General features: G+C 36.5%; 1 protein-coding gene across 2 annotated transcripts; it reads right to left on the bottom strand.

Annotated features, from left to right (window-relative positions):
• Positions 1–1,024: 1,024 nt before the first annotated feature.
• On the bottom strand, positions 1,025–15,918 carry YIPF7 (Yip1 domain family member 7). Of its 2 annotated transcripts, XM_035326145.1 has the most exons (7): positions 15,822–15,918; positions 13,540–13,656; positions 12,533–12,699; positions 10,644–10,789; positions 6,327–6,508; positions 5,422–5,511; positions 2,171–2,281 (listed from the first exon to the last, which is right to left on the bottom strand). In XM_035326145.1, coding segments are annotated over exons 2-7 (702 nt in total). In that variant the 5' UTR covers position 13,656; positions 15,822–15,918; the 3' UTR covers positions 2,171–2,280. The 2 variants fall into 2 exon arrangements, with proteins under 2 accessions (XP_035182035.1, XP_035182036.1); XM_035326144.1 differs by lacking the exon at positions 5,422–5,511 and having other exon boundaries at positions 1,025–2,281.
• Between the last annotated feature and the right edge of the window lie 671 nt (positions 15,919–16,589).

Genomic DNA, 16,589 nt, shown 5'->3' with positions numbered 1-16,589 from the left:
AAAATGAATATAAAGTGCCTTAGAACAGAGGCATTTTATACTTGTTTTAGTCTGTATGGATGGTAATATGAAGCATGGAACAAAAGTGGATCTAAATGTTTCTCAACAATCTTTTCTGATCTCCAGAAGTGAAGCCATATCAATCTTTTCCTATTCAGACATAAGAATGCTATTAGTGCATGGTAAATCAAACTGTCTGATTTTATAACCATACCCTCGAGTCATTTGATGTGTTTTTCTGCACCTCATTAGTGGCAAATTTACTCCCTAATGCAGCAGGGCCAAATCTGTCGTGTTCATAAATGCTGATCTTCTAAATTCGTGAAGTTCCCATTTATGTACAGCTAGATCCTGTGTACAGGATCTGATATACAGAGTTTTCTAGGATATATCCACAGTTTGCCAGGGTTATACGTCCAGCATTACTTCTCCACACCTGTGTTCCTAGCCTTGCAACAAAGACATAGATAAATGCAACAAATCTTTTTCTATAAATGAGCTGTGATTTTTAAGGATTGGCTAAGTACACATTACCTTTTTTTTTTTTTTTTTTTTACTTAAGACCACTTGTATGAATTAGTTCCACTGGAGTTTAGTACAATGAATTCCAAAAAGGTTTCCACAAGCGTTCTTAAAAAAAAATAAAAATAAAAATAAATAAATAAATAACACACAAATATGTGAGCAATGGGAAATATTTTTTACCAAAGGCACTTTCAATTCAGAAATGGAATCACTAGTGTGAGGACAAACTGATTGTCTAACTTACCTCTGACCTGAAAAGGATGAAAAAGATTAGGAAGAGAGTTCTTTCCACATATTATTGAGCAGTTTCTTCATGTTAAGCTTCTCCGTAAGTGCTTTTGCAGTACCAGGACTCTTACTGAATCATTGGTCCTCTGTCTAGAGAGAGAAATATTTTGCAGGCATTTCACTTAACAGCTCAAAATAATTACTAAATTGGAGAATAATTAAAATCATAAAAATATTAGACAAGAGAGAAGACACACTAAAACACTGATGAAATAATCTGCTGCCATTTATTTCCTTCATACTTCCCTTTATTTCATCTATTTCTTTTCCCTAGCCCTTTCTACAGCTATATTCATTTTCTCTACCACCGCCTGCTGGATTTTGCACTTGTTATGACTGCACTTGCATCTCTGTTTCCTCTGGATGGCTTGATACTTCTACTATTATATTTTGAAACATCATCCTGTGCATTCTGTGCTTGATTGCTATTATAAAAATGTTGGGTTCCAGTATCACTAAAAGCAGCAAATAGATCGGGGGAAAAAGGGGGGGAAGAAGGGGGGGGGGGGCAGATAACATTGTGGAGGTTTGTATTTTGCTTGCTTAAATACAGTTCTGCCTTTCATGAGACATTTTTAAGAGCTGCATTTGCTTTGTGCGGTGCTTTTCTGCAGTGACAGAAGGCGGTGGTTTAGTGGCAATTCTAAAATGTAACATTACTGTACATTAAAAACAGTACAATAATGTTTTGGACAGCAACACCTCTTAAAAATAAAACAAGATGACATTCCTAGTTTCCTTCCTCTGTTGTAGCAACCTGTTCTTCCTGTTGCTTGGACAATCCTTCAACATCACAAAGCAGTGCCACTCACTCTTCTGTTAAAAATAATAATAAAAAACACATAAATTCAGTAACATTATTAGTAATCATATACGCTGTTTTTTCTCTCTTTTTTTTTTCTTTGTGAAACAAATGTGTATTTTCACTTGATTTACTAGGTCCATTACATATTTGGATTTTTGCTTCCAGTTACTCTCTGCTCAATGCATTAGATATATTAAACACTCAGAAGACAATATATTCTTAAAAATTAACATTTATTTATTTTTTTGCTCTTAGTACACGTTTTTCTCTATGCTATAAGATTTTCAAAACATCAGCAATGTAGACATCTACCTGTTACTTGTATTTTATTATTATTTTATTACAAGCCATTAGGTAAAAAAAAAAAAAAGGTAAGTTGTATAATCTAATTTTGTTAATGGAACTTAATGCAATTCTAGTCAATCTAAAAATAACTAAATAACCTCTTACCCCTCCAAAAACCATAAACAAACTGTAATAAGGCTATCAGAAAATACACTTCAGAAAACCGCCAGAAGTGCAAAGAGTCCATACAGTAAAGCACATGGGTATGCAATAAGAAGCTGCTGTCCTTCCATGGCCAAGGCAGAGGTAAAAATTTTGGACGCTGACAAACTGCACCATCCAATAATAAACAGGGCTAACAAAGTTCCCGGGATCCCTCTAGAAAATAAAATAACAATAAAAAAGAGTACAGTTGTTAGCACATGTAGCATCAAATCTTACCAAACTTAGAAACAAAAGCTCACATCTTGCAACTCATTACTGGTAAGGCTGCAGGCAGTGGCAGAACCAAGGACTGACTGACATAAGAAAAGTCCAATCAGAAAAACAAATTAGAATATTAATAGGTAATTTCTTCAGCGTGGATAAGAATAGCAGCTTCATCAGTCATGCTGCTGGAAGTGTATTTCCAGGTAAATCTTCTGGGGCTCCAACAGATGCAGAAGCTAAAGATCTTTTTTAAGTTAGCGAAAATCTTATTGAAGCCAAAAATCATCAAGCAGAATTTGTTAGGATTTATAATGACACTACAAACCTAATCTTCTATCAGCAGCCTGGTGACCTGGAGGCAATGTATTTTTGTAATAATGTGTCAAAGGTTTGAAGTGTGCCTCAGACTCTGAAGAGCAGCAGTGTGGCTCTTAAAGACTTACACCCTGACTGACCATACAGAAGGTGTCAGCTGGCTCCCAGGAGAGAGCCCAGCTGGTCTTTTGCTCATGAAGAAGTCCTTCTCCACACTGTGGCTTTCCACACTGCCCTTCGGTGACAGATGAGTTATTTTGAAGTTAAATTTTGCTGTTTCTCAGGTGCAGGGTGGCCAGGAGAACTGATGATTATGAGGCTGTGGTCAAAAGCCCACTGACAAATTCATGCAGATTATAAAGAGCTCACTATTAAACCCTGTAGGAGCAAGACTATGCCAATAAATAATGTTTCACATATGCTTTATTTGCACTCTGTATTTGCAGACTGCTTCTGTAAAATGCATGAGCTCATGCGTGTAACATGCTGCTGAAGTGCATAATGAGATCTGCTGCATTACGCACGTTCACTGTGTCAATCTCAAGGACCTTCAGAATGAATGAACCTTTGCCACTTGCTAAATGATTTCCTGGTGCTCTGCTCTTTCAAACCATCAGCAAAACAGAAGCAGAAGTGAGAAACAGACTATGTATACCTGCTTAGGCTCATTTATCAAAAATAATCTCCACTAATCTTGTTATTGCATCTAAATCATGGTTAGTAAACTCTCCTTATTTAAGTGCCTCAGTTTACTTAATGCCATGGCATCACATAAAATCATACTTCAGTTCTTGGCAATACAGCTGCCAGGCCAATAAGGTACTTGGTGTTCTCAGCTCTTGTGACTTTCTGGGAGAAAGGAGAGAACTGATTTTAAGGTGACTCAGCACCTTGTTGCAACTTCAACCCATTAAAAATAAAACATTAAAGACCGTGTGATTTAATATTCTCAGTTGAAGTGTTCCTTTAAGCCTGTACAGTGGTATTCAGGGAAATTACACCAGGCCCTGTGAACCAAGCCTCTGCTCCAAGTAGAGATTCTACAGTGCTCACTTAAACATCCAGCCAGAAATTCAGAGCTGGTATGGATGACTCTGTGAGCAGGCACCCATGGTGGCAGAGGGTTAGGATGTAACAGGAACATGCTGTCCAATTATAATTTTCAGCTAGTATAATGTCTGTTTATGGGGCCTCTCATGAGAGGCCTCTCATGGTTTATTCCAGGACTGACAGTGAGCAGGATGGAAAGGTGACATAAAAAAATTTTGCAGCCAAGAGACACGTCTGTACACTTATATATTCAGTCCTTGATCTAACAGTGATTTAACTGCCAATAGGAATGGTCTAGCTTTAGCAGAGTGCATGTGTCTAGTGTGTCCATGAGGCTCACACCCTCATGCATGGGAGAGAGGCAAGAAGGAGGTGTTGTGCTCACAGTGACCAGGAGGACTGAGAGTGTACTGACATGGAGGTTGAGTTGGGATGGGCAGACATAAGTGGTGCCTCTCCAGTTCTCTCTCTCACAACTTCCAGATATGCTCACCACATGGGTCCTTTACATCAGCTGGATCTAAGAATTCCTTTCGCCTGTTTTACACTCACCTCTTTCACTGTTTAGTCAAGGAGATGCCATGGCTAGTCTGTTCATGGATTCGCTAGTGAAGACTTACTGTTTTTTTTTTTTTTTTTTTTTTTTTTTTTTTTTTTTTTTTTTTTTTTTCCAGGAAAAAAGTCTGCTGCTATTTCTCCCAGAAAGGTGGCCTAATCAGCTTGGGCTCTGACATGATGTGAGAACAGATGGGCACAAGGAAAGCTTTGAAGCAGTCTGTTTCCACACAAGTCTGAACAAGAGAACTGGTCTTCTATTTGGTGCCATTCAACAACCAACATATTTCATATTTTTTTTTGCTTCATTCCTATTTAACACTGAAATAGCTAACTGTGAATACCACAATTGTTGCATTAATATCTGTCTTTGCATTTGATATGCATGTTATCTTAGATATATGTCCTGTGAAAACAGATTGAAGTTATTCGATTCTTTACAATATTAAATTGATAAAATAACATTCTTACAAATATTAGGAAAAAATCATGAATGTATTGCTGTATCTCCTTTGTCATTTTAAATAACTTTAAAAATTAAAAATAATGACACATATTGGATTTAAAAGTTGCCAATTGATTTTAATAGCCTTTTTGTAATAGATAACCTCAGTACTTGATGTGTTCAAGCAGTTTTAAATAGTGAATGAGAAAGGACTGCAGAATCCTAAACATCCTAAAACAACCCCTAAACATTATCAAATCATTTCAGAAATAATGGTTTAATTTTGTAAAGCCTACCTCAGTACACTATTTATAGATTTTCAAAAGATGTGTTTTCTCTAAATTCACAGCATTTTACAAGCATACAGTCATGCTTGGGAATTCCTTGTACAGACAACAGTACCCTGTGCAGTTCTAACAGCTGGTTTCGAGTTAGCCCCATCTGTCCTATGATTACATATCAACACCTTTTATTCAGGTGGATTATTAAACAGGTTAATCAAGCAAATATGGGAAGTGTAGGAGAACAGAGAATGAGTGGCTTCTTCAGTGTCACTGCTGTTCATCTTGTCAAGGACAGCTCAGAAACACTTGAATACAAGCAATATGGTCAGGCTAACCCATTGTAGCACTGCAGAAACATGCAACAAGGATTGTGCTAAAATCTTGATACAACTATATCATTTCTTTAAAAAATAAATACATACATAAAATTGCTGCTTTACCACATAAAACAAACAGGGTCACTTTCTTGCTCATCAACTGGTAAGTCCCATATTTTGCAGATTGGAAGGTTTAAAATGTGTTCATAAAGACTGAGAAAGGAAACCATTATTAACTATGTGTTAACTATGAATAAAAAGCACTGCTCAAAGCCTTCAGGCAAGACCTGGAGCTTCCTTGTACTTTGCTGTATGTGAACAAGGAGGTCAACAATCTGTATCTCAAGAGGTTTACAGAATGAGAAGAAAGGAAAGGCTTGCATGCAAATTTCCTAATTCATATGTATATTACTGAGAACTCTTCCACACACACACACACACAAATACATACAACATTGCATTGTTTTTTTTCAAAGCAATTACACCATTACTATTATGACTATTATATCTTAAATGTTTGTCCTAATGCTCCAGATCATTAAGGGTTGCCTGATTATTTCATTCAGTCACACAGAAGCAGAAGTCAGTCTACAGAAGGAAAGGAAATACAAGGATGGGAGCCTGATACTATGAATAAAAACAGGATCAGGAGATCCAGCTATATAAAACCAAAGTCAGTGAATTGCTTTTAAAATTGATGCTGAGTTTAGTCACTGTTGGCTCTTCAAAACAAAAAGCACATTTGAGGCTGCTGCAACAATCAAAGCCACTCTCAGTCCAAGTGGAAAACAATGGATTTAAGGACTTGTATTAAAATAATTATATATAACCTCTCTCAAACACAGACACCCCACCCTCTTCCATTTTGCCCGTTTTCATCTATATATATACACACACAGAATGGTGTTTTTCTTCAGTGATGGAAGCCCAAATTCACTAGATAACTATTTCCAAAATGTTTCGCATGACAGTAGCCTTCTAACATACTGTGCTTCAGACGATTCCTGCTGCCGTGCACTGGTACTTACTGTAGTGAGAAGACAACTGCAGAAGTGGACAGAATCACCATGGGTAGCAGGCAGTATCCCAAAACACTTGCAACACAGCCATGTGAGACCCCAGAGGTGCTCATCAGGTTCAGTAGTGCATGTATAGCAAGGCACCCAATGGCACTCACACCATACACATAGCCAAAGTGAACTTTTCCTGCCTGGAACAAATGTAAGTAAGCACAAAGTGTTGGAAGTGAATAAGAGATTGAAAGGTGGTGGGCTAAGTCAGAAGACAAGCACTAAGTTTGTTCCTTTTTCTTTTTGACAATCCCTTTCTCCCCACTTGCCTACATTGGTTCAAATGTAAACCATGGCTTCTACTTTTGGGTGATTTTTGCATCAAAACGTTCCAAGATAGAATTGTGAGAATGTCCTTGTCACTAAAATTATAAGGCTGTTTCTCAGTCTTACTGTCATTGGGCTCTGGAGTACAACACTGGTTGGTTAGGGAGCCTTGGACAGGTCTAACTGGTAACAAACTGAGAAGAAATTATGGACACGGAAAACACATTTTTCCATTAGGAAAAAAAATCTATTCTTTACAGATATTGGAAACGACAATCTTTACAATTTCAATACACAGGATTGTGGAAAAGCATCCTAAGTAAACCCACTTACTTTATATGCTTTTCATTTTATTACAGCTTTAAGCAGGCTTTCAAACAAACAAACAAACGATCAAAAAACCCCACCTGTGCTTTTTTTTTTTTTTTTTTTTTTTTTTTTTTTTTTTACTACTGTAGTAGTAACTGTCAGCTTGTGTTCTTTTGTGCTCCAGTGAAGGAAAAATTCCCCAGGTGTTTTGCTGTTGTTGGTTTTTTGTTTTTCTTCCAGGTTTTATTCCTTTGTGTGACTTTAGTGCCTGTGAAAGGTACCAGTCTGACAGCCTGGAGCCTGATGTTCTATAATTTATACACAAAACTAGTACAACAGTGGCCACAACACCACCAATTTCTTCATCTTCTCTGCCATTGTTTCAGAGGATCACCTCCAGACATGAGAGCATTGCTCACTCCCAACAGATTGTTAAATCTCTTCCCCTCTCTTCAAGGTTCTAACAAATGAACTACTGAATGCCAGGTATGCAATACTGTGATTTTAACATCTGTACATCAGAAATAACCAGTGATCTGGGATGAAGCTGGTTTTGTTCGTTTTGTGTTAGAACTTTGTATCCTGAAGATAACATGCATTTATGAAGGAGTTAGATCAAACTTGAGGCTCAACTCTCAACTCTGTACTGTGGAATAAACTCATCTTTTTTAAAATTATTTTTTATTTTTTAAAAAGGGGTGAAGGTTGTGGTGCATCATCTCTTTAATACATAATAATACATATATACATATTTAAACCACAGGTGAGTTTGTGCATACACCTATATATTGCACATTTTAATGACTCCTGGGGGAAATCAACTATTTTTGAGGAACTTGCTTCTCTGCCCCACCTTCCTATATCCATCTGGGTGGAAATCGATCACCATCTGCCAACAATATTTGAGCTGGGCAGATATAAAGCAATGCAGAGGAGAGAGTCTAATGTAGTGATGACACAATATTGGAAGTCCTAAAGTTGCAGTTTGGTGCCAGCTCACTTACCAAAATAAATGCTTCAGCTAGTAAGGCCTGCCACTCCATCAGCACTCTTACCCTGTATTTCTACTCAGCCTGGCTCATTGCTGAACTCTCTTCTGGTTCCAGTCCTTGGGTTGAGGTTATGTGCAGTCAGGTTGCCCATATTCTCACATTGTTCCGAGTGCTGGCCTTTCTCCGTACAGTGCATGCCATCATAAAGCATGGATAGAATAATCTATCCCTGAACTAGCAGCGTAATAAATCTTATTTAGGTACAGAGTCCTTTGCTGGCATATCCATACTACTGGTCTAAAACATTTAGGAAAGAATTGTTCACCAAATAAAATTAATGGTAACTAGAGATGGTGTAGAAGAGCAATACTAGCTCAGATTATCATCTGCCACAATTTCAGTCATTCAAGTTTTGTAGTAAGCATAACGTCTGCAGCTGTTTGGGGCAGCATTTACTATCAACCTACTAAGAAAAGCTCTGCCTCAAAGAGATACAACTACTGTAAGCTAATATTTGAGGCTGTTTGTTTCAGTGTTTTTAATTATTCCACACAGCACTATTTAGCAGCTTAATCTAAGACTACCAAATTACCGAGAGAGGGATAGCACTAGCAGGAGCAGCCAACTGAAATCTCCGCTTGGTGCAATGCTTGATTTGTGGTGCAGGGGACTGAGAGAGTGAAAAAAAAAAAGCAGCTGAACATGTTGGTTCCAATTCTCGCTGTTCCTAACTTATGTAAATACTACACTGGCTCATGCACATGGGAATACTCCCAGTTCACAGCATTGTAAGCAAAACCCGAATCAGGCTTGATTAGCCTGGCAGGCTTTGATGAATTGAAAGCACTAAATTTGTCCTGTACAAGGAACAAGGTTAGAAGAAAGTCAGACCTTGTTTGCATCTGCCTGGAATGGCTTCTGCTACCCTTACTTTCAGGGTGTACAGAGAAGAGCAATGACAAATGACTATGTAAAATGCAAAGCATGCTAACTTTTGCACTGCTGTTGTTTTCTCCCTGCAACACAGCTGCCCTGCTTTCTGCCAGCGTGTGGAAGATCAAGTCTTTCTTCCAAGTTAACAAAGCCTTTCTCCTTTTGTCTGAGCTTTAGAAGTACTGCTACTATTTGAAAAATATCTTTGCATATTTTTCAAAAATTAAAAACAATTAAATGAAAAATAAATTATAAATTATTTTTGAAAATGAGCTCTCAACCAGATTATATTCCTGAATTTATATTAGAAAATAATTCTTCAAATATAGAAGGACATCATGTTGACATGGCTGAAGAGCCCCTTTGGTATTCAAATGAATCCAAAATAAAAATGAGCAGCATGAATTTATAAGATGGTGGTGGAAATCCCACAGACATTTTTCTGTGAAGTTGTGGCACAAGAACACTAGACTGTGTCAGAGGAGTTCTTCTGACCAAAAACTGGAGCACTGAAAATAGTTGTTTTTCTAATGACACTTAAAATGTTTAATACCTTAGAATAAATATGGTAATTAAAATGCTTTATTTCAATAATAGTAGTTAAATGTTCAATTTTTCACTGTCCATGGAGAAAAATCAGCAGCAACTGTTTTTTTTTTTTTTTTCCTTTTAACTTTCCTTCCATCCTGGCTATAATCAATTCAAAGCTTTCTCCTTTTATTCCCCTTATGCCTGTCTTCTCTGGCTTCCTACCTTCTTTTCCCTTTATTCCATTTCCTCCTGGTGCTTTCACCCTTTTAAAAGACTTTTATTTTTATAGGGGCATAAATACTAACACTTGCCTTTTATATTGCAGTTCGCACATTCAAGGTACTGGACTGCCATTACAAACTGAGTAAGAACTTGCAGGAGTCTTCTGATTCAGTACTATTTATCATACAGGAAATGGAGAATTAGAGCCCCATTTCCCTCACCTCAGTTGCTAGAGTAGCAAAGTCCTTCCCAGAACAGTCCCATCTTACTCCTGTCTGGCAAATTGTTGCCAACAATCAGAGCTGTACTTCAGCAGCACTGTAAAGCTCCTGTTGGCAGTGATAAATAGATGAATTTGGAGTAGTGTACAGTCTCTGTTTCAACATTCTTGCTGTATGAAAGCTCTATTCATAAAGATGAAAGAGGCTATCATATTTTGTTTTGCAGGTGATGTAAAAAATGAATATAAATTAAGAAAGTGCTAGCAAAATTTATAAAAAGGTAATGCAAATTTGAGGGGGCAATGGAAGAAGTTTCTATTTTCTTTTTGGAATGATTTTAGTTACATAAAAATATTTTTGATTTTAATTTCTGCACTCCCCAGGATAACAATGAGGGAAGGTAATTTAAAAACACTAGCAAGAGTATTAGAAAAACTGGTCTGGTATGCCATACCTTTTTATTCCCTCCTTTGAAAACTCCCTGTAAGGTCCTATCTAGGTCACACTGCCATGTGTCAAGTGCTCAGAGCTTGTCCAATATATACGCTGTGCAGATCTGTCCTTTGTGCATATCAAACACACCTCCCCCTTGCCCCCCTCCCGCCCCCCCCCAAATTAAAAAATGTATTATTTCCAATGTAATACATCACTTCACTTCTATTACATCCCCATTACAATTAAGCATTATGTACTTTCAAGCAAGGAGACTTTTTATATAAAATCTCAGGACAAATGGCAGCAAATGACTCATTTTATGCCAGTACTACATCTTCTGTTTTTTCACATACACTATCACCTACCAGCAGCAACGTTGCTCCAAGGGCCAAACAGAAAACCATAGGTCCTGTGAGGTCCGTCTCATTCATAATGCTGCCATCTGCAGGTTTCATTGGATTTAGAACTGTTAAGGTTTTTTGCCATATATGCTCAAAATTAATCCCAAGTTCTGCAATGAAAAATTCCATGACAATTAATTGCTTACAAGAAAACAACACTTTAACAAAAACTCATTAGATACCACAAATCCCCAAAAGAACAAAAGAAATTAATCGCTTTCATGAAGACAATGTTATAGGATGACATATACTGTAGTATGAACATGTTGTACCTGCCCATCCAGTATATTTGAGAATCAGCTCTGATTTCAAACTGGCAATATTTATTAAATCCAGTGAACCAAAAAATGCCTTCAGCATTTTGGAGTTAATATTTGTTTTCATATATATATATATATATATATATATATAACATATATATTTATAAGCTACACTAAGTCAAATGTTGAAAAATATGCTAATTAACAGTAACTGCAGAATTCAAGATACCCTAGAACACTGAAGACACAGATATATGCTTTAATTCTGGTAAATCTGACAAGAGATGCGTCTTAAGCCTGAAGTGCCAGAGGCACTTAAAAATGGCATTCTTCCCTTCAAGGCAAGATAATAATTCTTCATTGAGTGCTTCATAAGCCTTTTGCATTTAAAAAGTAATTACTGAGAACCCCCGAAAAGAGAACAAAATTCTTCCCTATTAAAACCTATGGGAATTCTGCCACTAACATTACTGGGGCAAAGATTTCTCTTATAACTTCTGTGGAAACACTTCAGCTTGCAAAAGCAATCATTTTCCTTAAGATGCTCCAGCAAGGAAAAGCTAGGTTCAGAACTGGGTGCCAGAATTACTGAAACTGACAATGTGTTGGATCTGTTTGGAAAGCAAAGTCTTTACCTTATTCCACCAATTCATCATTTCGAGCTGAGCCAAAACATCATATCAATAAAGCTGTTCTGTATTAAAATGTTTGTCTTTGGTCAGATTTATTTGGCACACAGCCATAAACATCTCTAAAGCACTGTGGATCAGAAGCAGTTGTATTTCAGCATCCTTTTAAAAGGGTGAGTTAAACACTTGGAGAACCAAGAGCTGGAGGTGTAGCAGCTACCTTTTTCAAATCAAATGATCTTGCTATTTTTAAGGGTTTAGTAGTATTTTTTAAGAAGCAAAATACCCACTTGCCTTCTAGAATACAAAAGCAGGCTGCATATGCTCTTTTTGTATTATGCTGAAGTAATCACCAACATTTTTTTTCTCTCTCTCTCTCTCTCTCTTTTTTTTTTTTTTTAATTTAATGCAGTACCATTATTTTGTAAAGTAAATGTTCATGTAAAAATCAACCACTAACACTAGGATGGTTCAATCATAAAGAATGATATTGTTCATGTAGTTAAACATTCAACTAATTGAAGCTGAATGCAGCTTTTTCAATTTCTCTCCCAATGAGGCAAGCTATTTAGCATCTTTGAACTATTAAATTTATTACTAGATATGCAAAAAGGATTGTTATCAATGTTTATTAATTATAGATGTTCCAATATGCATGTAGAGTAAACACAGATTGGAGAAAATATTTGGAAATGTGAATGCAAAACTTATTGTTATGCTGTCATCTAGTGGTAGTAAAGTATACACTCTATATACCGTAAGAACGAACGAATCCCTGCTGATCTCAGAAAAGAAAACGTAGGCTTGGGGACTAGGGAGTGATGGCTGAACTTCATAGAGGCTGCATACACATAAGCAAGCTTAAGAGCCAGGAAGAGTAGTTCTGCTGTAGGTGCTCTAGTGAGTGATGCAGGTTAGCAAACAAAAGCACATGTACATTCATTGTCCTTGGTTTTATTCTTACCTTCTAGCAAAGGAGGTTCCTCATCAAAACCATCAGTGTAGCTAAAGTGAGAGAGTGTGTTGGGACTGTATGTTGGCTGTAAAATCTGACCCGTATAACTCTGAGAGGGCAGAAGCATTTCCGAAGGGACAAAAGCATTGGCTGGAGGTTGGTCTCCTATCTGGCACCTGAGACAAGAAACAAATCACAGTAAAACAAGTAATGGCAATGAGCAACTTCATGGCACCTTAGAATTTCTCAGCCATGTGCCATGATTTACATTTTCAACTATTTTCAATAGTAGCACAGATACCAAAACTTTAGGGGTTAGGAAAGGTTTAATTTTAAGTAATTATGACATGGGGAAAGTATAGATGATCTGAAGCTCCTTCCTGCTCTATTTTCTGTGATTCTCTAATTATTATTATATATGATTTTATTTCTGTATGACCAGATTGCACAGGGACAGCTAGAGTCAATCTCTCATCCTTTGACTTCCATCTCAGTGCTTTAGCCAAAACTATTTCTTGTTTCCTTATATTTTCCAGAAGTGAGTTGCAGGTTCTGTAGAGCACTACCAGCACAGGCAGGAGTGACTAAAGAGCTTAGCTGTTTAGCTTTAAGCAGTTTCTTTTGCCCGGATACCTAACTAGACAATAGGGAGGAATGCTGTTGATTTGACCTGGTTTGTGCCATTTCAACTCTTTCTGCAAGCCCTGGGACCAGCCAGATCCATCAGCCTTTGAACAGGAAGGCTGTAGCTATGTCCAGACTCTTGCATGTAGAAATCTCCTTAAAGGGAAACTCACTTTTCTTCAGTGTCCCTCTTGCAGGGACAGAAGTCACCAAAAGATTTAATAATAATAATAATAATAATAATAATAGGATTATTTCCATCTGTCTACTGTATTTGTATTTCTCCCTTAAAACTTCAGCTGTGTTGATTACACAATCATTTTCTTGCAATTGCATGCTTTTGTCATTAATTTCATCTGAATTTTTAAATATATATATATAATCATACTTACTTTCTTCTTGCACTAAGGTTGTCACTAGACCCATAACTGTTGTAACCTTCTTCTTGGTCATCGATGGTGTAATTGGACTGGTAAAAATCACAGTGAAACTGCTCAAAATTTGACATGCTGGTGAGAAAAAAGATGGTGAATATTGATAAAGTAGTCTTTTGAGCAAGGAAATATCTATGTTTTGGCCTCTCCTAACCTGGAAGGGAAATAGTAAACCTTTAAGCCACAAACTCAAGAGAGTCTTTTTGTAGAAACTCACAATAATTTGGAACAGACAAAAGTGGACTCTTTATTTTCTTTTTGTATAACAAGAGAAATTAAACTTCTGTTACCACATTACTGTATATTAATTTCTGCATAGTATAAGAATGGAGAAAGGAACTTACTCCAATAACTAGCACTTGACTTCCTGCTTTGTTATTGTTATCAAAAATTGCTCAAGTAAGTTTGAAAGAATGTATATCAAGAAAACTATTATTTTAAAAAGTTTGTTTTTCTTATTTTAAAAGAAAACTGTGCTCAAGTCTGAATGCTTACAAATTAGGGATTTTAATAACTATTTTAGTTTTTAAACCAAATAATATTTTAGCTTTTTGTGTTTTGCAATTTTATATATGACCATCTGAAAACACTGGGAAAAAAAAATATATATATATAGTCACAGAATTTGTGATTTACTTTCAAGGAACTGTAGCTGGAATATTAGAAATACAAGGGAAACATTCTCACTAGTTAGTTATGTGACATTGAAGAGGATAGCATAGGAGGATTGTATATTAAAGAAAATAGGGTAAACACATCTTTTGTTTCTGCTGACCCATACTCAGCTCTGTATTCACAGACTGATGAGACTAAGAAAGGAACAATTAGGCTGTTTTCCCTTCTATTAGGTAACCTAGGATGTCTGCGAAGACTCACTCTTGTACATAAGGTCCTTCCTGTTTTGACTATTTTAATTTTGCACATAATAGGACTGTATCGCATATCCTGTGTATGGGTAGGACTGGTTGTCTATGTCATAAGTAAGCAGCATAAGAAATAAGAGGCACATTGGCTTTCTAAAACATCATGTTCCTTTTGGTTTTTTAGTCATACAGTGTATTAAATTGTGCAGATGTTTTGGTAATTCTTAGATCAGGTTTAGGTGTTTCTTATGTTACTAACACAGCTAACTATAAATCCACAGAACATCATAAAAATTACAAGGTCTACTAAGATAAATAATTCCATCCCCGAGTAAAGGTATCCAGAAGATTAAGAATTGTAAGAAATGATGCTGTTTTACCTTATTGTTATCTTTATGGTGATCTTTCCTTTTTTTTTTTTTTTTTAATTATTTTTTTTTTAACCTTGTGTTCATCTTTACTCCCTCACATCAGGTGGCTAAGATCCCCATGAGCTCTCTCTTCTCCAGCCTGAATTTCTTTGGTGATTTAATCAAAGTTCTGAGAGGGACCTTTGCATAGATGTATACATCTATAATGCACAGATGAGGTATGTGTTTCACCAGTTGGCTAACATTTAGGTGGTTAAACTCTTAAAACATACAGAGAAGTTAAATGACCTGACTCATAACCATAACCATGTACGATTTCCTTAGATTTTCATGTATGATATTAGTTTCCCCTAATATTTCCTCTTTCCCTTACTTTTGTCCTCTTTTCCAATACCCCATATGCCATTGGCCAAAACACTCTTTTCACTTTTACTGCATCTCTGTATTTATCAGGCACATAGTGCTTACAGAAAAGATCTTTGCAAGTCTGTTTGTAAGGTAAAAGTTATAAAGATTGGTAATTCATCAGGGGCCTTGAATACTGCATATTAAAGTTTCTCAACTGTACTTCATAGTCACATTAAATCTGTAGTGTCCTAATTTCTTTGTTTATCTGGAACATTCAAAGTATAAATTAGACTTATATAATATTATTTTCTTTACTGCTGAGCAATCATGAAGGATTTCCAAATTTAGGAAAGAAAACAACTTCTATATTGTAAACATGAATTACTGCAAATTAATTGTACTAAATTATTTACTGTCATTTTGTTTGTAATTTCAGGACAATTATACATTTGTTTAATAAAGACTTTGCATGGATTATATTTAAAAATTGTAGTTGGTACTTCCAGCCTAATAGTTCAATTACAGTAAGTCTCTAATGTCCTTTGCTATCACTATGAGGAATTAAATAATTACTTAACCAGGTATGCTACAATCTGTGCGGTACAGTTCAGAAAAGATAAAAGTTATTTTCAAAAATGTTGGGGCTAAGGTTACTTACTTTTTAATATATTCGATGAAAACTCCAGTCTGTTGGAAAACACCTAAAATATCCTCCTGCTTTTAACAGGGATGAGCTTAGTGCTATTTATAAGATTCTAAATTTGATCGTTGAACAGATGCATGCGAAGGAAAAAAAAACACACAACCTGTCAATATCATGGACAGCATTTAACAACACATGCAAAGGAGCTAACAACAATAAGCACAAAGGATATAAATCTTCAAGGAAAGCAGAACAAAATGAGCAAACTGTGTTATATATATTTCGGCCCAATAATTTATTTTAGAGCTTCTTCATTAAGTAGGTATTTATAAAGATCCTGCTGGAGCCCTCATGAGCTGAGCTTTTAGACATTAAACAATTAAAACAATACATAATAATACCCATTAAGGTAGTAGGGTAAATGTATTTTGGGGGGTAGGGGTTCTTCTAGCATCTATTCCTGCAGGGTGCATTTTGGGCCGTGCATATGTAGCCTTAAAGCTGTTCCTTGGGGTTGGTGAAAGGACCTTTTGGTTGTTGCATGCATCTTGGAGGGAACATGATGCTTGCTGGGACCATAACAGCAGACAGAGGAAGAACAGACATGTTTAAGAGACAGGTCCATCCCACAGTCAAAGGCACATCAAGGTACATCCCCCTGCCCCACTGCTTCAGCCTCAGCCTGCCAGAAAGTCTATGACAGTGCAGCACCCACCACACCACAGTTATGGCAAGTCTCAACTTAATAGATGATGAACGCTTCTCATCACTATTTCAGGGCCT

The sequence above is a fragment of the Oxyura jamaicensis genome, chromosome 4 (genome assembly GCF_011077185.1).
Source record: "Oxyura jamaicensis isolate SHBP4307 breed ruddy duck chromosome 4, BPBGC_Ojam_1.0, whole genome shotgun sequence".
Lineage (NCBI taxonomy): Eukaryota > Metazoa > Chordata > Aves > Anseriformes > Anatidae > Oxyura > Oxyura jamaicensis.
The sequence above is the reverse complement of the archived record's forward strand: the minus strand, read 5'-3'. Positions and strand labels throughout refer to the sequence as shown.